Source organism: Chionomys nivalis, chromosome 1, assembly GCF_950005125.1.
Source record: "Chionomys nivalis chromosome 1, mChiNiv1.1, whole genome shotgun sequence".
NCBI lineage: Eukaryota > Metazoa > Chordata > Mammalia > Rodentia > Cricetidae > Chionomys > Chionomys nivalis.
In genome coordinates this window covers 19,052,651-19,078,305 of record NC_080086.1, presented here as the reverse complement: position 1 = coordinate 19,078,305, position 25,655 = coordinate 19,052,651, and the positions used below count along the sequence as shown (strand labels likewise).

At 44.5% G+C, this 25,655-nt stretch overlaps 1 protein-coding gene and 1 non-coding gene across 3 annotated transcripts; both read right to left on the bottom strand.

Annotated features, from left to right (window-relative positions):
- Positions 1–204: 204 nt before the first annotated feature.
- Ybx3 (Y-box binding protein 3) lies at positions 205–23,949 on the bottom strand. Of its 2 annotated transcripts, XM_057768270.1 has the most exons (10): positions 23,498–23,949; positions 19,751–19,814; positions 18,807–18,840; positions 16,040–16,129; positions 14,365–14,487; positions 10,933–11,139; positions 5,237–5,328; positions 3,221–3,392; positions 2,647–2,745; positions 205–750 (listed from the first exon to the last, which is right to left on the bottom strand). In XM_057768270.1, the coding sequence occupies exons 1-9, from the start codon at positions 23,733–23,735 to the stop codon at positions 2,680–2,682; spliced, it is 1,086 nt and encodes a 361-aa protein (XP_057624253.1). In that variant the 5' UTR covers positions 23,736–23,949; the 3' UTR covers positions 205–750; positions 2,647–2,679. The 2 variants fall into 2 exon arrangements, with proteins under 2 accessions (XP_057624253.1, XP_057624259.1); XM_057768276.1 differs by lacking the exon at positions 10,933–11,139.
- On the bottom strand, positions 15,321–15,455 carry LOC130889701 (small nucleolar RNA SNORA70). The gene has a single exon (XR_009058627.1). It is a non-coding gene; the product is annotated as a small nucleolar RNA SNORA70 (small nucleolar RNA).
- Positions 23,950–25,655: the final 1,706 nt, after the last annotated feature.

Sequence of the window (25,655 nt, the reverse complement as noted above, 5' to 3'; positions counted from 1 at the left end):
AGTTGATCCCAGCACCCACCTGGCAGTTTACAACCATCTGTAACTCCTTCACTTCTAGGAGATCTAATGCTCTGCGATGTTTAAGGGCACCAGGCACACTAATATACACACTTAGAGAGAGAGAGAGAGAGAGAGAGAGAGAGAGAGAGAGAGAGAGAGAGAGAGAGAGAGAGAGAGAAGAAAATACACACTAGCTTCAACAGTTTTTCCTTTGAAGGTAAAAATTTTATTTTTGAGGAACTTGTTACTGCACATTTCAGAGAGGGCTATGTAAGAAAGCAAATTCTCCCCTCAGCCTAGGAATAAATAAGGGCATAAATTTTCATCTTAAATCATGACATTTGGAAGTTTAGCACCAGCATCCAAAATGAACAACAAAGGAAAAAGAGCATTTACTATATACTTCAGATTTCTTTGGTTGGGGCAATCCCCATGTGGTATTAATATTTCTTCTTTTAATTCATATTACCAAAACAGTAAAAACCAGGGAAAAAAATATAAAGCTAGTGGTTGCTGAAACTGGGGAGGCCGCTCTCCTGCGCCTGTGCAGGTTCCTGGGACGCAGCTTGATGGACACTTACTGGCTCCATTCCCTTTGTAGGTGTTAGTTTCGTAGAGAATAGTAAACATTCTAATGTCCAAATCTTGGTTAGTCTTCCATTTTATTGCTTAGATGTTTCTTTGGTGTTGGTAAGGTCGTGGGTGTGCTTTTTGCCTTGTTTTTGAATGGTCATTAATTCTTAAGGTCACCTGTAAGAAATTAAAGTCAACCTTAGCGAAAGTGATATACAATAACCAAAAGTTAGGACAAACAAGCAAAATTATTTTTCATACAATTCAAAATTATTTACAAGGCTCTAAACCAAGGATACATCTTACACAGATAACATAGGATGAAAATTCTTACTTTCTGGTAAAATACTTTTACAAAGTAGAAAAGTCTGAACAGAATAATGCACATGAAAAGCCTTGTATCATGATGCCACCTGGAACTTCCCGGCATTGTGGGGCTTGCTGGCTATAGCCTAACTCTACAGACAACACAGTGGGTTAATGTAGATCTGAAGAGCGACTGTGTACATTCTGCCTAAAGAAACAAGGAATGCTGCAGACAGCCAGCACAGCAGTGTGCTCTTTGGGGATAGCCAACTCCAACCCCACAGCACTGCACAGAAAAGCTCATTATAAACCCAAAGCTGCACTCTCAAAAAAATGCCATCGGCAGAGTGGGCTTTACAGCGCACAAGGGTAGCAAGAAAAAAATATACATAAGTATCAATTAGAAGGGTGATAGGTAAAACCAGGTGTGGTAGCACATGCCTGCAATCTGAACACTAGACCAAAGTTCAAGACCAGCCTGGACAATGAGTTGTAGGCCACCTGGAACTAAAGAATGACTACTAGTCTGTCTCCCTCATTGTCCCTGCCCCACAAAAACAAAACCCAAAACCAAAATCAAGTATGGTATAAACTTTTAGCCCAACCCTCTGACAGTTGCTCCTTCCTGGCTACAGTTCAATCTACACAAGACTGACAAGAACTTTAGCAAGACAGAAAACGTGTGATCCTCACACTGAGATGCTACTCTTTCCCATCCTATTCTAATACCTCAATACTTCAAGCATTCCCATGACAGCCCTAATCACCTGTGTCTGCTCTCTCCAACAGCAGCAGACGTCAACGAGGCAGAGGATAAACTGCTCAATCCGTAGTCCCCGAGTAGGTCAGAGCTGCAGGAGCCTCACTAGACTCACACCACACTGTACTGTCACATTATGCTGATCAGTAGATGGGCTAAGAGAAACCAAGTTTATGCTGCGGGTAACAGTTCCCTGGAATTTAAAACCAGGATCTGGTTGGGGACCATTCAATTATCAAATTGAGCCCAGTGTGGTGGTGCACGCATATCATCCTAGAGGCTCACTGAGTTCAGACAGCCTGAGCTATATTGTGAGAATCCTTTTGTCTGTTTGTTCTTTGAGGCAGGGCCTCTCTATTATGTAGCTCTGGCTGTCCTGGAACTCAGTCTTCCATGTGCTAGGAATAAAGGTGTATACCAGCACACTTACCTACTAAAAGATTGTCATAAAAACCAAAGCAAAACAATGACATTAACTAGTAGGTGGCAAAACAGCACAGAGTTTGTTAGGTGTCCTTGTTGGGGAAATGGCTCAGAACAGTGCCTGCCACAAGAATGAGGACAAGTGAGATATCCAGCACTCACAGGAAGTGGGTGGCAGGGGTCCATCTGTAGCCCTAGTGCCCTATATTATTGTTGTTGAAGGAACTTAAAAAATGATATCGTCTAAATAAACCGAACATAAATGATAACAATTTGGTTCAGTGGGTAAATGTGCTTGTTGTGTAAGCCCTTCTAAGTTTCATTCCCAGATCCCATGATCAAAAGAACTTGAATAAATGAAGGTTACCTTAGAAAAAGTGGCGATTATTCTGTTTCATTTAATTTTTTTCCTTTTTTTTAAATTAAGAATTTCTGTCTCATTTATACCTTAACTTATTCAAATAGGTCAATCCCAAATACACTGTGTGGCCAACCATCCCCACATCCTCCACCTCCAAGGTACAATGGAGACCAAGGATGGGCACAGTGGGATCACAGGTGACACCTGAGAGAACAAGGCTCACCCTGCTGGTGGTGAAGGTGCCTGGGGGCCAGGGTCACTCGGCACTGCTCTGCTCGGTGGCTGGAGCCGGGTTCTCAGTTGGTGCTTCACCAGCCTTGTTCTGAAACAGATCAAAAGTACAACTAAAATCCTTCAGCGAACTGTGTTGTAAAGGGTAAAAGGTCTCAAAAGAGAATTTTCTCACCTAGGCAAACAAATAACAATGAACATTTCCACTTCTCTTTTATGTGTAAGTCAGAGATTAAGTGCCTTCTAGTTGGCCAATAAATACCCCTCTCCCCAGAGTACATGGCACATAATTGCTGTCACTTTGTTCACTATCGATTTCCTCCTCTATCCACTGCTGTCCTTCATCCTGAGCCCCCAATCACCGCTAGTGTGATTCCTCCAGAGACCAAGGCCGAGCTCAAGTCACACATTCAGGTGTGGAACCGGCAGAGCAGATGGACCCTAAGCAGAACACTGATCTTATTAAGGACCCAGTGTCACACACAGCAAGACCATCTTTAGGATGATAAAGAAGATGGTACAACTAAGGAGGGTCTTGGTATGTCTCTCCTGGATGCTGGCTTTACCTCTTTGCCATCTTGTGAAACAGTGTTCAGGGGACGGGGGCGGCGCCGATAGTTGTAGGGGCGTCGGAATCCACGGCGGGCAGATGGCTGGTTCGGGCCATTGGCAGCTTGCTGATTCTCTTTATCTTCAGCCTCTCCAATAGCAGGGGCAGGTCGTGGGCGAGCAGGTCCTCTAGAGTAGGGAAGAGAAGCTACCTGAGAACACATACAGTGTGACTAAAAGAAATGTGTGGGCAGGGGAAGGGGTGGGAGGGATCTCAAGGACACAGGGTTGGTTTACTATTGAATCAAGTGATAAACAAGTACTTGCTGAATGAATCATCCACAGAGCAGACCTGCAGATGCAATGAAGTCTTGGTAAAAAACCTTATTTTTCCATTATTTTGCTCCTTCACTTTTTCACACATTTGTAGTAAACAAGCACACAATAAATAGGGTCCTACAAGGCACTTTCATAGGCACCTAGGATAAGAAAAAGTATGGCCCAAGATACAGCCTCCACAAAAAATGACCCAAGCCAAGACCAACACTTACTAAATCAACCATGTAAGTAAGGAAGGTCATGGTACAAATATATTCTTCCCCAATATATTTTATTTTGTTTGAATAAATCCCTATTGCTAAATTAGAAGATACAGGTTGAGTATCCCTTGCCCACAAATTTAAAATGTCTGAGTGCCAAAAAAACATTTAAAAGGTTTAACTAACACCGTGGAGCATTGAGTGAGGATGTTCAACCAGTGAAACACATGTCAATGAAAGTGGCACCAGTTCTCTGATTCCCAGATTGTAGATGGGGGAGGGGCAACATGTAAGACACACCAACCATCCAAAAAAGCCTATTAGTTCCCCTCACCTCATGGGTGAGAAGAAACTGAGAAAAGCCTCTATTACGAAGCTTCCTCAGTGAGATGGCTCTAGGTGGAGAGTACCTGCACTCCAAATGCATGTCCCGTTGGCCTGGCTTCCATCCCTGGAAGCTGAGGGAGAGATCTGTCCTCTGATCTACTCATACATGTTGAGGAACACATACAAAGGATACTTAAGGTTGAAACCAAACAAAACAGCCACCCAAAGGATGTCAGGGACTCTAGCCCAAATGAGGCTTTGGAAGAGAAAACGCACATGAAAATGACCCACCCTTCACTAACAGTAATGACAGTAGGGCTGACACCCAGGGTGTAGGTGTACGGAGGCACTATGATCATTACCACAGATCATCTGTTCATTTAAACTTCTCATCACTGAATGACTCCACCAGTTAGATATTTGAAACAGGGCCTTCCTGCTAAGCCCTAATGGGTCTGGAAATCAGAAATCCACCAGACTCTACCTCCAGCTTTGGAAGACCACTGAAAATGTCCAGTGTACAGATCTGGCAGCCATAGCGGAGTACAGAAACATGTCAAAGGACATACAGCTACTAAACTCTTTGATTCCTCATGGGTTATGGTGCTCCACAGCCAGATTCAAAAGCCCCAGTAGACTGCCTTGATGGCTAAAATATTCAATCTCAATTTTCCTCCATTTATGACACACCAAACTACTCATTGATTAACGCTTGTTTAATTTAGTAAAAATTAAGCATTAAGCCAGACATGGTGTCAAACACCTATAATTTCAGACATGGAAGGCCAATGGGTGAGGCATGATGAGCCCAAATATAAGGCCAGCCTAGACTACATGGTAGATATGAGGCAAGATGTGGCTACAGAGTAAGACCCTTTTGTCAACACAAGTAAAAAGATTAATTTATGTGACTTCAAGTTGCAGGCCATGACCAACAGTCCCAGTTAAAGGAGAACAGCATTTTGACGCTAAAGAGTAAAGTAAATTAATGCTGTGTGGAGCCCTGGGCTCTATTCCCACCATTAAAAAAAAAGAGAAACTTTTAGGCTTATGACCAAAGTCACCATATCTTTCAATAATAAACAGCCAGGAAACAGACCCACAGTGCCCTCTTCCACCCTGTTGCTCCTCACTGGCTATCTCCAAAACTGTGGCAATCACTCCTACCTGCGGAACCTTGGGCGATAAGTTGGATTCCGATGAACCTGGAGCTGTGCTCCCTCAGGGACTCCGTCCTTCATCTCTCCAATCTCACCAGCCTAGAGAAGGCAACGACAGCTGGAAATGAGTCAGGACACAGGGCAAGGAGGGTCAAAGCACATAGGCACGTGCAGAAAACTGGCTTTCAAAAGCAAACAGACTCAAGGGCTTCATTATCCGGCCTGACGCCAGTCACAATAGCCCACTACTTACTGGTTATTTTTATGAATGACAGGAAAGGAAAACTCATTCCTACCCCAACAGCCTTTCTCCACTTCCTTAGCACAGAGCACCAAGCTTTCCACAACATTAAAATCTGACCCTATCCATACTGAAGAGATGATTTTAGGGCTTCAGCTACAGCTCAGCTGGCACAGCTCTCACCCTACACATTCAAAGAACTGGTGCCCAGCACCAAAAACAAACACAAAAACTCATTTTATAAAAGGAAATGACACTGTATTTATGAGCACTGGGACACATTCAACTGCTTCAAACTCAGATGCACTGACCCATTAACTTATACTCGTTTTCCATCCATGCCCCCGCTGTCACACGATAATGTCTGTATGACCCACAGAAGTCGCTAAGGGTAGGATTTAAAGACTGGGTTCAACAAAGTACTGACAAATCTTAAACATAACTTTGCCTATAGCTCTTCTTTGTAACTTTTTCATCTGCTTATGTCACGTAACACTTAAAAGTACAATGTGTTTTTTTTTTTTTAATTTAGGGTGTGTGGGGGTGGGAGGACAAGGTACGGCAATGCAGCTTCAGTTAGCCTCAAATGTGTGATCCTTCTGCCGCAGTCTACCAAGTGCCAGAATTACAACTGCGTAGCCACCACTCCCAGCTTAAAAATTCCTAGGATAATGGTACCTGCCTCTAGGACTAGCAACCTGGATTTGTACCCAGGGACTCACATGATGGAAAGAGAGTGCTCGATCAGCAAAGTGCTTTCCTTGCAAGCTGGAGGACCTGAATTTAGATCCCTAGTACTACTAATGTATAAAACCAGACATGCACCTGTAATCCCATAAAAAGGGAGACAGAGACAGGCAGATCCCTGGAGCTCACTGGCCAGTTTCAATGAGATCCTCTCTCAAAAATAAAGTAGAGGGGGTTGGTGAGATGGCTCAGAGGTTAAGTACACTGTCTGAATCCATGTAGTGGCCCACAACTACCACTAAGTCCAGTTTTGCCTCCAACGGCACCAGGTATGCATGTAGAACAGGTAGACAAAACACTGTTCCCAAAACACATGCATAAAATAGTACTCAAGTAATAGTGATGTAGAGGATCAACAGAGGAAGACCCGTCATTGTCCTCTGACCTACACGTCTCCATTCACATTCATAAATCAACAACCCATCCCAGTCAGGTATGATGGCACAAATCTGTACCTCCACAACTCAAAGGACTGAGGCAGGGACATCCAAGGTCAACCTAGGCTATACAATGAGACACTGTCTCAAGAACAAAAACACGTCCTTGCCCCTCCTCAAAACCAAATACATCCTTCATCTTTTAAGATAAAAGAAAAACGAACATTTCCATCATTTGTGAGCATGCCCACTAGTCTCCTTATGATTAATTTCTGTTTTATCCTGGATGACGGCTTCATGTTCACATTTGTTCTCAACACCTGAAACAGACTAACCCTATTTATCTCCAATCTACCTCCGATTAAGGCACGTAGGCCTCTTGAAACCACACTTACCTCTTTCATTTTAAAACAACCACAATGGGAGGTACAGAACAATCCTCAGACTACATTATAGTTTTACCAGGTGTCAATGTCCCTTACAGCAAGGTCTACTTAGAATCATGTATTAAGTTTACTTATATTTCTTTTGGCTGGGATGTTTCCCCTTTCTTGGCTTTCATGAGCTGAGCATCTGAATTTGGGTTACATTCCATTTAATTCATGTACCGCTGATAGGAAAGGTCCCCACTGAATGCTCTGTAAGAAAGTCCCTTCACAGCCTGTAAACGTCCTATTCCTCAAATGTTTCCTATGGTCACCTATTTATTTCACCTGTATGGGCTCGTAGGTTTCCATTTTACTCATCAAGCTATGCTCTGTTACATTTATTACTGGCCAATATAGGAACCCCTACATTCTGGCTCACAGCCTCTTGACAAGTCTCCAACATTCTTTAAAGTACTTCCTGCCTTTTTGGCACAGGATGCTAAAGGTTTGCACTGTATTTTCTCTGACCCAGCTCAGACAGTCTACATTTCCAGAAAGGAGCTTCTTTCTGTTAAAGAACTGCACCCAGAAACAACAACTGGGGATAGGGTCCCTTGCTTTGGGGTCTTTAAGTAGCCATGTGCTCACAGAACATACACATGCAGTTCAACATGTTACATATGTATGCCTACCTTCATCTGCCTCTTCTAGCTAGCACCATTGTCCAGAAGTTCTTCCTATGTTAAAAAGTGGCAAATGAGGCTGGGGGAACTTTAGCACCATAAAAGGAATCAAGAAAACTACCTTGCCATGTTTCCACATTTCTCTGAGCTCCTTTACAGATACACTGGCTACAGAAAACCAGCCCCATTATCATCAACCATCAGGAACATCAAAGAGCACAGCATGCAGCCTCTCTTCCCACTTCCTGACACAGTTCAACTTCTCACCATAACACTCCACTCCAAGTTATCAGACCTGACCATCAATCTCAGCCTCATTTCCTCTACGTCTCAACTTCTGTAACAGTTCCTTCCTGGAATATCCTCCAAGCATGTCCCTTCCCACAGCCCTTTACCAAGCAATATTCATCCTCTCAGTCTCAGCCCTGACACCGCATCCCTGGCAACCCTATAGCAGCTGCAGCTCCCTTCACTGACACTCCTCACTCTGCTGTCCTTGGTGCCATTGTGCTGCTGCACTGAAATCTCTCCATAAAAACCACAATCCTGTCTCCTGCCACACCGTAGATGACACTTTCCTCTGTTCAGCTACCCTTGACCTCTGACTGCTTTTTCTGCCAATCTTGTTATAGAAGAAAGGCTTTCAAAATGGTTTCAGCTTCCTCCTGTAATTCAATCTTTCTCTATTCTTCTCAAATTTTTGCTGAAGTCCATGAGGTACCAACTCCTCACACCACATATTCCTGAAATTATCAGACATTTCCTGTTTAAAGCACTACCCAGCCCTGACCACGGAGCCTCACTTGCTTTGGTAGTGCAGTATCTGACTCACGCATACACTGTTTACCATGGTCCATCTCCTTGATTTGCTCATTGCCCCAAATAGTCTGGTCAATCAAGAATAGATGTCACGATGCTCATTCTTGGCTCAGATGCCCATCTTTGTTTCATCATGCTTACAGCAAAAGGTCCTTACTAAGCTTTGGTGGGAATGACCTGCCTTCCCCAACATCTCATCCTGCTCACTTCCTCCCTGCAGTTGCTACCAACCACATGCCTGCCTTTAACATCCTGAACACTCCAACGACAAAAGATTGGCAGAAAATATAGTGATCCATTATCATGTGTGGGGGTACATGATGTATAATTGTTTTTTTTTTTTTCCTGGTTGTTGTTGTTTGTTTGTTTTTTTTTTTTTTTTTTTGCTTTAGTTTCTCAAAGCAGGGTTTCTCTGTGTAGCCCTGGCTGTCTTAGAACTCTGTACACGAGGCTGGTCTCCCAATTAAAAGCTGGATTAAAGCCATGGAACATCATGCCCGGCTATTTAATGGGTTCTTGCATCCCACCATGTTTGAAACAGGGTCTTTTGTTGTTGGCTACTGTGGAAGTCAGGCTAGCTGGCCTGCAAGCTTGTGAAGCGTCTATTATGTTTGTCCCCAATCTTCCTGTAGGAGAGTAGGTACTACATACGCACACTGCCAGGCACAGCTTTATATTGTTTCTAGTGATTTGAGCCTGGATCTTTGTGCTTGCACGACAAGATTATTGAGAACCCTGGTCACCAAAAGTTGTGATTTTTAAGAACATTCAAATCTCTTTATTTGTAAGAAAAGCAACAAAAACATGGAAGCCACACTAGTTATTTCATAGGCTGCTGGTAAGATGAAATTAGAACTGATTTCAAACATCTGCACCTTGTAGGTGCCACGGTGCTATTTGCTTTTCTCATCAATGACTCTCTTGAGTTCAGGGCCAAATACACACACCGCCACAGTTAGTTACTGATAACCCTTAAGCATCGCACGAACACTACTGCTCCATGGAATTTCACTCTGCAGTAGGTATCAAAGCCTTTTCTAACTGAACTTAATAGTTTTTAACTACCCTAGAGATGTATGCTTAGTTTTTAAAATAGTTTACAGCAATGCTATTAGAGATGCCTAGTTACGTGTAAAAACATGTTTACTAAGTTTTCGATTTCAGCTGTTGATCTGGCTTAAGGGGACTTAGGAACTATGTGCCAACACTGAAGTGGTATGCATGAAAGACTCTTGCTGCAGACATCTACTATGTGCTTTGCTTTCAATGTGGAATGGCTATGGTTGGCAAGCATTACACACAACCACATGCAGTTCTGTGTTGCTGAGAGTAAGCATGCTGCTAGGAAATCAGCTATAAGTCATATGACACTCTATGGCACCAAGGAACCATTTTGTTCTGGTCTTCAGTAGGGACTATCCTCTTTTAAAGAGTGAAAAGAATCTCTATGGTCTCAGGAAGCATATCTCATACATGCCAAACAGGAAGTCACTGCTAAAGCAATATAGCCAATGTTACAACTCTGCTGACTACTCTTGCCCTCATTTCCTAGAAGCCAGAGTGCTGCCCTGAAGACGACTACTACGCCTCACGTACCCAGTGTTCCCATCCATCTGACACGGCCTGTTATTTTTAGCACATTTGTCAGGAGCAGCTGTTGAAGAGTTAGAAGGGGAAAACAAGAAGCCTTGTAGAGACAACAGTCATGCATGATGGGAAGGGGAGGGTACAGCAGAGACTGAACATAATGTTCAGTCAAAACACGTGGGGGTGGAGCCCAAGCACACTAAGACAGAAGTTGCAGCTAGTAATAAATCAGGGCCCAGGTTCCCCAGGAATGGAGACACTGCTGTCAAGCTTATTACACATTCATAAAAGCTCTACCCATTTCCAGCACTCAATCTGTAGACTCTTAGCTTGCCTGAAAACCAGCACTTTGATCTAATTTAACACTTTACATTTTGCAATGTGCTCTACCTTCGTGTTTAATAGAACATTCTAGTAAAGGCATCTGATGTCGCCATTCAACAGTGAGCAACCATTTTCTCAAAATTTTAAATAACCAGTAGTGAAAACAGAATTAAAATTTAGGCCTTTTTGGAGATCAGAGTCTAAGTCCAAGTTCTTACACAAATCACCTGTCTCAGTATGAAACACAGGCTAGTCCTCAAGACTCCTTCTGCCTCAGCACGCATCACCATGCCCAGCAGGTTTTTCTTACACATTTACAAACTAGATACTCTATCCCATTGTCCCATATGATATTCATGTTTATGATCTATTTCAAAAAACATTTTTGTGAGTGTTCTCAACAGGCAGAGTGGGCCTTGCCTCAGCTTTGATAGTATAGTAAGCTGCAAGCAATGTGTTACTTCCGGTAGCTGGAGTTGAAGGAGGAGGAGAAGAAGGAGGAGGCAGAGAAGGACGAAGGGTGAGGACTGCTGAGGAGAAGTCCCGGTGCATTTTACCTGCATTCTGTTGGGATGGGGAAAGACCCGTGAGCGACGGTCAAAGGTCTGTCCCACGTGGTAAGGCGGAAAACGCCGCTGCCGGTATGGAGGGCGATACTGGGGACGGCGCAGCTGATTCCTTGCCCCAGAGAACTGCCCATCAGTGGCAGGGGGTTCAAATCCTTCACTGCTGCCGCTCCCTTCCTCCTCCTCCTCCCCAGCGTACTAGCGAAGCAAAGAAACAGAGTTTTAGAAGAAGTTACAGCCAGGCAAGAACCAAAGAATACCACATAGGATGGCTATCACCAGGAAACACCCACAACTCCCAGAGCAGTGACCGTTCATTGTGTAGACACAACACTGTGCAGACACAGGCATGTAGATTGCCTGGGATAAACTACATGGAGATTAAAGTAATCTATGCAGATAACATATTAAGCAGCAGAAAAGCAAGAGCAGTCAATCTATTACCAAATCTACTGGCACTGAATTAGAACAGCCGTGCTACACTGTTTGGCTCCTTTCAATGCGTCTCCCAAATTTACCCAGCATGGAAAGTCAAGAACTGTCAAGAAAAAAAAAACTTTATGATGTCATCAGCAGATCTGACCCAGGGAGTATGCTTCCTAGGGCAGCTGGGTCTCTGAAAGCCTTCCAGGGGTAAGAGAGGCAAAGCACTCCCAAAGTTCCACTAAGACGTTCATCTCTCACCAGCATACGGTGGGATCTTCTAGCATAAAACGGCATGCAGTCCCTCAAAAGGTCAAACACAAAACAAAGAATCCAACTATCTTCTATTAAACTATACAGAGACACCCAACGATGCAGTGCAATGCCAGTCTGCCCTCCCGATTTGCACAGGATTTTCAAATAAAATGTTTTATCGCTATGTAATAAGTTATTTTAAATGAAATATTTTAAGGTAATTTTAATGTCTAATATAATAGCAGTATCAATACCATCAATGATTCTGGAATCTTTAACACCAGTTAAGCCTAAAAGTGGGTCCAAAAAATCAAAAAGCTTGAGGGCTAGGATGTATTGTATCCTTCCTTTGAATATCTAGAAATAAGGTTTAACTGTTATACTAACCATTTCTAAATATAGAACTTAAAAGGGGATTAATCACTCATTTTTCCTCTATTCATCATTATTTTAACAAGTCAAATTAACAAACACTCAAGAATTTATTATCTCAAATCTCATATAAGCCAGTCTTATAAGAAATACCTGCAATTCCTTTAAGGTTAATTGAAAATTAATAAGCTAGTGACCAGTCTCTCTTAGAGGAAGGGTTAAAGCTTCAAACCAAACACACAAGCCCAACTAAACTCCCCACAGAACTGGTTTGGTCTAACCTCACAAACCAACAACACGGTTCCCTGGGGTACTGGGGCTTAACTCAAAGGCCCATCCGTGTTAGACAAGCACTCTACTACTTAGCTATATCCCAGCCCTCTTTTTACTTTTCATTTTGAGACAGGGTCTCACTAAGTTACTCAAGCTGGCCTTGAACTCACTCTGTAGCCCAAACAGGGCTTGAACTTGCGATCCTCCTGCCTCAGCCTCCCGAGTAGCTGGGATTACAGACCTGCGCCACCAGGCCTGGCTCATTCTACTCTTTATAAAACCTGTATGAATAAATGATGCACAGTTATGTAAAGATATATTTTGCATAGAAAATATTCACCACATCAATTTTTGAAGGTATAACTCTTACGCTCATGCAGCTAAATCTTTCCTAAAGACCTTTGCAAGGCAATCACAATGGCACCACCATCGCTGACTATACTCGGAGTCAGGACAGTAGAAGATTCCATATAGATAATGATTTATCTTTTCTAGCTCTTGGAGGGTACAATCTTTAAAAAATTTTTACCCAAGATTTTCTACCACTTTTACCTCTGAATTGATGTAAACATCAAGCTGATCACAACTAGAGATCTGGGCCATGAACAAACAAGTTAACATCACAAAGCCAACTGCCCATCTCTGCCCCTCAAAGATAAATACATGCATGTGCATTTATGAGGAAGCTGGAAGCTGACGCTGGGTGTCTTTCTCAATTGTTCTCCACTGTACTTTTTGAGACAAGGACTGCCACTGAACCTGGAGCTCATGAATTCAGCTAGACTAGTCAGATGATGAGCTACAGGGATCCACTTGTCTCTGCCCCAGCACTGGGGGCTACATCTGCAACAGCACCCAGGAGGTGCTGACTTAGGGTCTTCATGTTTTTATGGCAAGTACTTTGAACTTTCTGGTCAGTCCTCCTCACTGTTTTTTAAACAAAAAACAGGAAGAAAAAAAAAAGAAAGAAAAAGAAAAATATAAACAAATATAAGGACAGGAGTAGAGGACAGTCTGGAAATCAGAAGCACTTAGAAAAAGATGTGCGTCTATCAAAATGGAGGCAAGTATTTTCATCTGTAGATTTTTTCTTTCTTTTTCCTTTTTTTTTTTTTTTTGAGACAAGGTCTCACTATGTAGCCTTGGCTGGCCTAGAACTCAGGAGATCATCATCTGCCTCCCTCAGCACCATCCCCCATGTATTGTATTTCAAGACAAGAGTCATTCATCATGCCTGACTAATCTGAAGATATTTCGTTCCTTTGAGATTTTTCTAAAGTTTCTCTTTGTATGACATAAGCAACTAAGGAACTGCCACACTGTGCTAACACTGACAAAAACAGAGGGTGCTGGCACCAGGATCTACTTCCACAAACATCAAAAATGTATAGTCTTAATTCAAAGCTAGCAAGGTCCTTCCTCATGATCACAATTGGGTTCATAATGTTTACCTTGAGAACATTCCTGCAAACTGAGCCAAGAATGCTCCAGCCAGAAAATGCTTTCACCTGAACTGAGACTAACCCAAAGAACTACAAACCAGTAACCACTCACCTCTTCCTTACTTTGAAATAGGAGCACAAGGCTTTCCTACATAAAGTAGGCCCTTAACTGAAGCAAGTCGCTTAGCACTTCCGTGGCCAGCATGCACTGAGATTCCCAAGATATCCCCGACTCTTGCTAACTAAATGCCGACTTTCTTAGAGGCCAGCTATCTCAGCACCAAGGCAGAAACAGCTTGCAGAGCTGGGATGGGGAACCCCAATCCTGGTGCCAGTGAATACCACAATGAGAATCTGGCCAAAGAGAAAGCCTATGGGCATCTTGACACCTTAATTAAGCCTTCTGTTACAAGACACTCGATTGTTACTTGTCTCCAAGTACATCCTAAACGGTACAACTTCTGACTGTCATGTTTTCAATAGCACAGGTAGCCATAAATAAAATCTGGGCACTAAAAAATTCCCCTCCAAAGAATAACCATGTCTCTTGTATCTCCGGGACACGGCACTTTCAAATATGGCACTTATCTATTCCTATGTTCATCCTGTTTTAAACATGAGAGTATTTGCAATCAGTGATTAGGGACAGACAACATACATTACGGGGAGGTCCACGGCGTCTGCCATAGTAGCCGCGTCTGTAGCGGCGCCGATCAGCAGCATAACGACTCCCTTCTACAGGAACTCCATCTGGACCAGTCACATTTGCTGCTTCAGCACCCTGAGGAAGGAAACAGAGGCTCTCCAATTTTCAAAGAAACCAAATAACTTCCTCCAGCAACAGACAACTTTTATGTTAAGAACTCCTACTGTGATCCTAAAAACACTGCTTTTATCACCTCAACGAGAGTGCCTGACCTCTGTAACTATGGCTTGAGAAGCCCCACCTCCTTGTCTAGTCAGCCAAGTTTAGGAGCAGTGCATCTCTTTCAGAACACGAATGAATGACTACAATACACACCAACGGAAGGGAACTGAAATGCAATGAAACCTACTGCCATACCCTGAAATACCATCCAAATCCTGACTGGTTGGCTCCAGCTGCTCTCATCAGCTCTGAGTTACTATTTAGTGGGAATCATCTCTGAGCTTCACAAAAACAGAGAAGAAAAGGCCCTGACTTAGGAATAATCTCCACACACAGCCCTCCTTTAGGTCTTCCTGTTATATTGTTGACAATGATTTAAAAGTCTTTCTTCTACCCCCAGGTGACAGGGACGGAAGCTAAGGACAGGCATGCTAGGCACAGTATTCTAACACTGAGCTATATCCCCAGTCACCACACCACCAAATCCACCCACAACAAACCTGTATGGAAAAGGCCCACTTCTTTTGAAATATAGGATATTCTAGGGATCAGAAACCTTCAACCTGTCCCATGTGGGATCTCAATCACTTCTTCTCTACTGTGCAACCAGGTGCAGAGGACAGAATGCTTTGGCCAGTGTGAATCCCAGCTACCCAGCCCTGGGTTTTCCCAAAGTCATCCTGCATACCTGTCTCAACCCTAAATTCTGAACACTGAGATTAGAGACAAGAACACCAATTGGAGAGCTTTGTCTCCTAGGTCCCTTAGAGCAACCTATACAAGGAATAGGCTGCATACACTACCTAGGAGGTTGCTGTCTGCAGCCATTGCACACCAAGGGTCCACCAAGAGAGGAACCCGGTCGGCTTAATTGGTTGCAGTCAAAACTTTTCCAGCAGGGAGGTGAGAGGGGTGTACTTCTGAGGCAGAGTTTACTGTATGGCATAGGCTGGTCTTAGAACCTGCAGCATTCCTCCTCCTCCAGTCTTCCTAGTGCTGGGGTCACAGGCGGGTACCACCATGTTTCTGTGGCACTAGGAACTGAACCATGGGTTGCACGCACTCTACCAACTGGTCTACATGCCTGACCCAAGACAGTTCGTCTTCCAAAGTAAAATAGACTTTGAGAAACTAGCATTTATTCCAGAGTTCCTTTATAAAACAAGAAACTAAAATATATAGCATACAAATATTTATAGTGGTATCCAGTAAGATATTTCCTTTAAAAAAAATATTAATTTATTTAACTTTATTTTATGTGATTGCTGGGAATTGAACTTGGGTTCTCTGGAAGAGCAGCCAGTGCTCTTGACCAGCGAGTCATCTCTCCAGTCCCCCCAGTAAGATATTTCTGCCTCCACTTCCTCCTATCATAAAAAACCTAAATATTATTTCACTAAGGCTGGAAAGCCACTTGTACAACAAAAGTGTGTGCTGGCACACTCCTCCACTACCAGTTTCTCACCTTTTCTCCTTCAACCACATCAAACTCTACAGTTTCTCCATCTCCCACACTGCGCAGATACTTGCGTGGATTATTCTTCTTGATGGCGGTCTGTCAAGGCAAACAGAAAACTCCAATAAAGGTACATTCCAATACTGAAGGTATCCATCAATTTCATGTTAGCCAGAACACTATATCTGTATTTTACTTAAAACAAAAACAAAACCAACTCACACTCCCATCACCTTGCCATTTCCAAAAAACACTCTATATTACATTGTACATTTCTTTCTTGGTTTCAGGGTGCTTTAAAATGTATCCCCAGTAGGTGCATTAAGGAGATAGTCATTCTTGTGCACTCTGTCACCCAGTCAAGACACTAAATCAGTCAGTTACATCAAGCCAAGAGGCTCCTGAGGTTCTGTCTATGGCTCCTTTCACAAGGGCAAAAATGCCTACACATAACTTTAGACAGACACATAACCAAGGTTTGGGTACAGAGGTTTTATACACAAAAGAAATTTTTGGCCTCAAAAGTTTTTTTAAACGGGTGGCAGGCTGGAGCGATAGCTCAGCAGCTATGAGCACATATTACTCTTGCAAGGGCTTAAATTGGGCTCTCACACCCACTATGTGGAAGATAACTATGACCCAGAGGATCTGGTGATTCTTCTGGTCTCCACAGGCACTGCACTCATGTGCATATAACTACCCCCCACACGCACATAAATATAAAGAAATGTATGTGTGGCTGAACACAGTGATGCATGCTTGTAATGCTAGCATTTGGGAGGCAGAAGCAGTAGGATCATGATTTCAACAATAGATTCTTTCTCAAAAATAAAGATGAGCTTAGTGGCTCATGTTTGAAATTATCAACAGTTGTTGGGGGGCAGGATGAAGCAAGAGGATCATTATGATCTCGATGAAGATCCATTATGATCTTGAGGCCAACATGGGCAAAAGAAAATTCAAAATCAGTGTAGACACAGAGTAAGAAATTGCCTCACAAGGTAAATAAATATAATGACTGATTTTTTTTTAAAAAAGGAGTAAAATATCAAGGAGATAAATGTTTATGACCATAAATATTATGATAATATAATGATAAACAAGATCATTTCAGGAATGACGACATTCAGGTGTAACCTGGTCTCTATGCGCTATCCACTTTATGGATAAGGAAACATGAGGTCAACAGGTGACTTATCTGAGTTAGCAGGCTCAAACAGAGGAATTGGTATCCCTACATTATCTCTGTAAGTTCTCAACATTTCACACCTCGCATGCCAGCTATCAGTAGAAAACTTGAGGAAGATGCTACTCCTACCAGACATCTATCTGCACCTACATCGTCTACTTAAGAAAAGGCCCTTTCTCTTTTTCAAATACAAGGAGAGAAGAAACCTCAACAAATTTCCACTTCCCTGGCTGGTCATCTCTAAACAGTTAAAGGGTTGGGGAGTTTCTATGGAACTAGGTCAACCTTATTTTATAAAGCGATTAGACATGTGTAATCCAGCCTTCCTCTACTCTGAGTAGGAGGGAGAAAAGAGGGGGAAAAAGTGAGCCAATAGGGCAGAGACCTCACCCTCTCCAGAAGGAGGCAGCTCAGGACAGGATGTATGTACACACAACACGAACATTTAGCCATTCCAAAAAAACAGCCCCTCCCTGCCGGCTCGTTCCCCTTTTCCTGTTAAACTGGGCAGGCCTCAACACACTGAGGTGACTCACCACACAACCTCATGGGGCTGGAATCGGGTCATTAGCTCACAGCTTAGGAGGCCTCCACTAGCATGGAAACCCCTTTCTCCCAGCAGTCACTGAACAGGGAGCTTCTCCCAAAGGCCATTAACCTCCAGATGTTACCATCAACTTCCTTTTCAGTGTGTTAGGACTTATCAACAAATCCACTCTAATTATCTAGATCAACAGAAACGTATTCCACAGGGCAAACATGAAGGATGGAAAATACAACTATAACTATAGTCTTTATACGTGGCTATCCCCAACTGCCCACCACACAAACCCAAACAAGAGGGAACAAGTACAGCACAGCAGCCATTGCAGGTCAGTATGCCACTGCCATACTTTCTCATCAAGACACTGACAGCAGCATGCCTCTTTCAGATTGAATATACAAAAGGAACAGCACGAATAGTCATGATTTCTAATCTATTCTATAAAGCTAACAATCTAGGATCATAGTAAAGAACATCTGTGGACCGAGACACATGAAGTAGAGTTCCAAGATACCCGTTTGTTCAATTTGTTTCAAACAGAAGGGAACTGGAGGGGGTTGAGGGATGGTCCATGGAACTAGATATGTCTGAGTCAACAGGAGGGAGAACTGCCTAAGGAATGGGAAGAGTTCGTATGTCTCAGACACACATCTAACCTTCTGCTTCTGGGTAATGTTCACAAGACTAACGAGTTTTATCTACCACCACGGGCTCAGGCAAAAGTCAGGTTGCTCTGGCCAACCACCAAGAACCACACAATCAGGCCAGTCAGAAGCTGACATGGAAGCAGTTGTCTGGATAAGGACTCCTAGACTCAAAATGCCAGAAAATGGTTTAACTGAGTATAACTTCATTCAAACTTGAAAAGGAACAACACAAATGCTTGAAATCCGTTAATATGATGGGATATGATGGTTTATCTACCACTCTTAGTAATGTTGAACTGAGCGCTGATTCCAAAAAACCAAAGGAGCTCAAGATATTGTAATCATTTGCTGAACTCACACAGACCATGTAAGTATCACTTCTAGAATCCCTCTTACCTGGTGTACAAACACGTCTTCTTTGGTGTCATTTCTGTTGGGAGGCAGAAAAAACAAACTCACCATTAAAGGTTCTAAACATTCAGAGAGGCTTCAAAGAACAAATGTATTGACTGAGATCTCAAGACCTAAAAAACAACCTTTTAAGTAGTTTGTCTTTTCAAAACAGATGCCTAGTACCAATTCCATAACCCCCATCTCTCCCAGATGCCCCCTGACTACACCCCACTACAATGCAGAGACCCAAGCACTGGATTCCACACAAACACCCCTTTGCTCTCATGTCTTTCTCAATCACATGCTATGTAATCAGAGCCCTAAGTTTTCCTCCTAGCAAAAGCAAGACAGTCAAAAGGACAGGGCACAGCTGTGAACTAGGCTCTCCTTACACTGAAACTTAAAACAGCCCTCCCACTACCCCACCCTAACCTCCACCCCACCCAGACAGATAAGGAAGAAAATGGAGGAATTGGTTTTTAAAAAGAAGGAAAGAGAAAATCGCCAAGACCCTGTAAAATACATCCCCATGTCTCCCAGCGCCTGTGGTCAACTTCACTGCCAAGTGGTCACAAGGGACCACGGTTTAAACACTGGTTTCCTCACAGGACTTGGACCAAACCAGGGCTGGGCTTACAGCCCCAGCTCAGTTACTCATTACTGTGTGACCTTAAAGAAAGCTGCTTAACCAGGTTCTCTTTTCTCCATCTGTGGAATTATGGATATAACTAAAGTCCTCCCCATTTGACTGTAGTTTTCATCTCTGCGGCCTTCTAAAGGTAGAGTTTATGAATGTTTTTAAATGTGTCTCAATATAGTCACCAAAAGCTTAGAAGAGAATGCTTACTGTGTTTAGGAATTTCAAAATACAGTCTATTAATAAAGTAGGACAATGGATTTGTAACTGCCATTGCTACAAGGTGGGTACAAGACACACAGACACATACCGATTTATAAATCCATATCCATTTCTGACGTTGAACCATTTGACAGTGCCAAGGACTTTGGTGGCTAAAACAGGATTAAGCAGATATGTTAGCACCTGAGCTACAAAGAGATAAAGCTCATATCAATAAGATCCTGGTATCATTACACTAAGCCTAAACATCCTTGAGTAAACCATTAATGGCTTAATCCCCCACTACCACCAAAAAAAAAAAAAAAAAAAAAAAGGAGAAGAATGGAAGAATGTGGAGAGCTGTGATTATCACCTAGTACCCATGGCCTTGAAGAGTGGTCACGTGCCTAGACAATTCTGTGGTAATTAAAACTAAAAAAGATGGGTGAGGGAATGCTAGTGAAGACTCAGTTCTAAGGCAGAAATGGCTGCACGTGCCTATAAACCCAGCACTTGGGAGGTGAGAGCAGGAAGATCAGGAGTCTGAAGCCAATGTGGACTTCATGAGACCATCCTTACAAAATAAAAAAGCCCAGGACATTCCAGGGCTGGGGATTTGCTTGGCTCAGTGGTAGAGCACTTAGCATTAAGCAGGCAACAGTATGATCCTCAATACAAAACTAAAGCAACAGCCGGGCGTGGTGGCGCACGCCTTTAATCCCAGCACTTGGGAGGCAGAGGCAGGCGGATCTCTGTGAGTTCGAGACCAGCCTGGTCTACAAGAGCTAGTTCCAGGACAGGCTCCAAAACCACAGAGAAACCCTGTCTCGAAAAACCAAAAAAAAAAAAAAAAAAAAAAAAAAACTAAAGCAACAACTACAAAAGGACAAAAAGAAACACATTCTAGTTATCCACGCACAGACATTTCCTATGTGTACAAGAGGAGTCACAGAGAATGTAGATACTGGGTCATCTTATCATTTTCATACTTTGAAATACTAGGCAAACTTTAATAGGCAACACAGTAGCTCCTTCTTAGTAATCAACCTACAAAGATATAAAGAAACTTGTCTGGTAGCCAAATGAGGACTGCTCACCAGTCCAGAGTAATAATAGAACTGATGCTGTCTCATCCCAGTTCTGTACTTGCCATCCAGGACACAACAGGCCCTTTTCACACCAGTTGCTGAGCAGGGGACCCTGGCATGCTCTACAGTCAACTTGATTACTGTCTCTAGTCTGTCACGTGCAGGTTAATTTCTCTACAAAGTCTCACTTGAGAATTCATGGAGAAAAACAATCTATTTTTTTTTTTGTAGATACACATTAATCTTAAACTATTCCAAACATGACTGCTGGAATCCATGGTAAACGCCAAATTTAGTATCTCTAGGAAATAGACAGGTCTAAATCCAGGAAACACACAAGACAATCTTTTAAACTCAAATAGATGCACTTTAAAAAAAGAAAAGCTTGGGAGCTAACAGTACAGATCTAGGCTGCCTCGCAGAGAGATGATGCTGTTCCGCCTGTGGCACAAGGGCAGGCTTGCAAAAACATCTTAGCTTTCTTTGAAAAGCTATTCAGCTTTTAGTTTTAAACCAATCTAATTGGTGCTGCAAGGCAAAGAGGGAAAATTGAGGCTTCAGGTGTCAACACCCAAAAGAGGCCAGGTTTGGACGAACAAACAGCATGACCTCTATGTCAGGCGAGGATTTTGTGTTTCTTTCAAAATCTCTGTACCTATAGATAGACTCTTAGAGTTCTGACTCTGGACCTACAGACAGATGCTCAGAGTTCCGAAACCGACAGAAAGAAGGGTGACACTAAGCTGGGTGTGGTGATGCACACCTGTCATCCCAGCCCTTGAGAGGTGGAGGCAGGATGGCAAGGAGTTAAAAGTCCTCCTCTGCTTCAAGGTGAGTGAGGCCAAGGCCAGCCTGGGCTACTTAATAAGACCAGGCTGGAAAAGAAAATAGAAATGCAAAACCAAAAGATGCATACAAGGAAGGTGAGGGGCAAAGGCAATGAGAACATCACAAAGGGAAAGATGAAAAAGAAAAACCTGTTTTCAAGGCTGAAGGTGTTTACTTCTCAAAGTAGATTTAAAAATATAATTCAGCTGATCAGTGGTGGTGAACGCCTTTAATCCCAGCACTTGGGAGGCAGAGGCAGGTGGGTCTCGTGTGAGTTGGAGACAAAAAAAAAAAAAAAAAAAAACCTAGTTCTCCAACTATTTCCAAGGACTTAATATAACCCAACAAAGTCACTCACATTGTTAACTACGACAAACATCAAGCACCCAACAAGAAATTGGTGGAGTTCCCCTCTCTGGTTCCTTTTACTCATGTAAACTGTTTTCCCTAAAGGACTACATGGTGTAAACCAAAGTTAAGGCCTCTTTCCAAAGACCAGAGCAAAAGCATCCAGGATCAGATATCCATTTCAGTCAGCACTGGGTGCAGAACACTTTGGGCATCCATGTGTCTGCTTGGCACAGGAGACGGCAGACCACAGCGGACAAAAACAAACAGTGCTCAAGTGTCAGGTAGAAGGCTTGCCCTTCATTTTGATAGTCTGGACTTTTGTGTCAGGATGAAAGACAACAGACTCATCACTAGGTATCTGGTAGAAACAGAATTAACTGTTGGAGATTGCGGAAATTAACCTTCATTTATCGGCTCCCTCCATCTCCACAGACATTATCTACCAGAAGTGCAAGGATCAAGTGAAAACCTGTATGATCCCATCTGCCCTCAGTAAGGTATCATTAAGAACCTGCTTTGGTTAGCAACACCGGGTCCTTTCTATCTTTCATTTTGTGTGGAAGTGTTCCAAGCAGCATCTGGTGGAAAGTACGACAATGCAACACTCACAAAACCTTTAAGGAACTTTTTTGGTGCGGATAGGGAAAAAGGAAAAAAAGCACGGAATTTGGCAGGAACTGAGTTTGTAAAGCCTTGGAAAAACAAGAACCGAAGGATTGTCTAGAGTGGGCAACACCGAACGGTGTTGTTTCTTCCACATTATCCCTTCAGCTTTCTTGCTAAATGGGAGAAAGCTGGGAGGGCAGGCAAGCCCAAATGGCCCCACCCAGAAACAGTGAACATTTTTTGAAGCATCCCACACCATCTGTTAACTTTCCTGTTTCGGAGAGCGAACCACATGCGCCATGCACACACCCTTCGGGGAGCTTATCCGCCACCCACCTGCTCTGCAAGCCCTTGGAAAGCCTCACACCGGGTGTTCCTTAAGGAAGATGAAGACACCGAAATGTAGGACAAAACCAACGGCCACAGTTGCAAAGCCTCTGCCCCCATAATCCAGTCTCCACCTTCCCGTTTTCCTTCCAGTTACAAGTCCCAATATAATCATGTTTTGGACACACGTCCTACTCCACTTCCGACCAAGTTTTTTTTCCCAGCCGCCACACCACGTGCGTTCCCACAGTGCAGGGAGATGGAAATGTGCAGCAATTGGTGGGCACTGGAAGGCTCCTTGCATCTGTGCCACGGGGAGGGGTGAGGAGGGCGCCCGCCCCAAGTTTCCCGAGACGTTGCAACATCCCTGTGCCGGCATGTGGCTGGCAGGAGCATGGCGGCTGTCCCAAACCCACGAGGGAAGGGCGTCGGGGACAGACACCTGACTCTCCCAGGCAAGGGGGAAAAAAAGCAATAAAGTCTTCCCAATTGACCCCGCCCATCCCTCCCCGGAATCCCCATCTTCCCCCCAGGAAACGCGCTGCTTTCTGGACTCAGGGCAAAGACGCCAAATCCCGGCCCACGTGTCCCAGCCCGCCCTGCATCCGCGTCCATCCTCGCCCGCCGCCTCTCCGGGGCTGCACCCGAGGACTCACCGAGAACTTTCTTCTCCGCGTCCTCGCTACCCGCGGGGGCTGACGAGACCGGGGCGGGCCCGGGGGCTGCGTCTCCGCCGGGGCTCCCCGCGAGCAGCGCGGCGGGCGCCGGGGCCTGGGGCGCGCCGCCGGCCGCCGGGCTCTTGGGCGCGGGGTCCGGGGGCGCCGCGGCGGGCGCGTCGGCCGCGGCCTGCGGGAGCGTGGTGCCGCCGGTGGTGGCCTCGCCCGCCTCGCTCATGCCGCCTCTCCGCTCTCTCCGGGCACCTCGGTGGCGGTTGGCGGCGGTTAGCGCGGTGGCAGTCGCGGCGGCCGGCTCGCTCTCGGGGAGGCCGGTGCGGATCGCGCGGCGGCGGGCGGCGGCGGCGGCTCGAGGGCGGGGGGCGCGCGCTCGCGGTCTCGCTGGGTCTCCCGGCCCCGAAGATGGCCCCGCGCAAGTGCTCGCGGGCGGAGGGCGGCGGGCGGCGGACGGGCAGGCGGGCGCGGGGCGGGGAGAGGGTGGGGAAAGCCGGCGCGGCTGCTCATTAGCATTTAAAGGCACCCTCGATACTCGGTAAGGCTTTCCCTGGGCCGGCGGTCCCAGGGATGTGGGCTCCCGGGCTGGATCGCCGCATCTTTCATCTGAATCTGCTTTTTGGAGAGGTGGAGTGGGGCGGTCACACGCCGCCTTAAAAAAAGAAAACCTCAAAACCCTTTACATTTGCGCACCCAGCAGCCACCAGAAACTATTCTGGGTCCTGCGATTAGGAACTAGAATAACCCGGGCGCAGAGGCTGGCTCACTCCGGTAAGACTAGTACTTTAACAGGTTCAGACAGGACCGACCTTCACTGTGAGTTCGATCCTAGAATGGGCTTCTGAGACCGTGCCTCAACTACCCTTTCTTCCAAGAAACAATACGGAAACAAGGGACTGGATATGTAGCTCAGGGGATCCAGTGCTTGTCTAGTAGGCACAGAGTCCTGGGTCTAGGAGTGGAACAATTCGAGGTTATCATCTGGGAAAGAAGTTTTAGGGCTACATGCGACTCTCCAAACAGGTGCATGCATGCACGTGTGTGAACACCCCTCTTCCAACAACAACAAAAAAAAAACTGCAATGAAATTTTAAGGCCCCATTGGCGACTCGACAAATGAAAGAATCAAAATCTAGACCTTACAGAATTACCGCAAATGCGGGGTTTACACCAGTTAGAAGCAACAGATGATAATAAGCAGTTAGAATGTATTAACCTACTTTGAAACAGTGGAATTAATCCACATCATGCCTTTTGTTCTAATGGCTGTAATTAGCTTTAAACTGGTGAAAGCTTGAGCAATTGAGAGCAGGGCCTGCAAGATGGCTTAGCAGGTGAAGGCTTGTAAAGGCTTGTGTCCCAGCCTGACCACCTGAGATCCATCTCAGGACCTACCTGATGGAAGGAGAAAAACTCCCTCAAGTTGTCCTGACCTCCACAACTGTGCTATGGCAACAGCATGCTGCCCTGACTCCAGCCCCCCATTAATGGGAAAAAAATGTTGCTTTTGTTGTTTGTTTTTTGAGACAAGGTTGCTCTGTATTATTCCTGGCTATCTTTGAACACCCTCTGGAAGGCCAGCGTAGCTTATGAGATCCTCCTACTCTGCCTCCCCAGTGCTGAGAATAAAGGTGTGTACCACCATGCCCAGCTTGATAAACAATTTTTAAGGCAAAAACGAATACACAGACAAAAACCAAGAGTCCTCCTGGACAGTCCAACCATAAGCATTCCAGTCAAGGAGCACACATTACCCTTTACAGAGTGATGCTGAACACAGGACCAAAGACAGACCCATACCGAGGACCATCTGGAACACAGGGCCATTTGGCCCCTATAGCTCAAATGGTGCCTACCCTTAGTAACCAAATAATTATACGCCAACCCCTCAGTGCCCTGGAGCTACTAACCTTTATGAGAGTTTCCCAAGGGCGCTATGACAAGAGGATGAGTTATCATACATGATTTCAGTGTCTAGTCCAAAGTTTTCAAGTTCCCTCTTTTCCCAATATTTACCCTCCTTTTCTCCCTGGAGCCTGTTGGTTATGTCCGTGTGCCATCAAGATGGCGCTTTCAAGTGGAACTCCGCTCCTCCTTACACTTCCACTGGTTAGCACAATCCCCAGCCTACGCCTTGCACACAGTA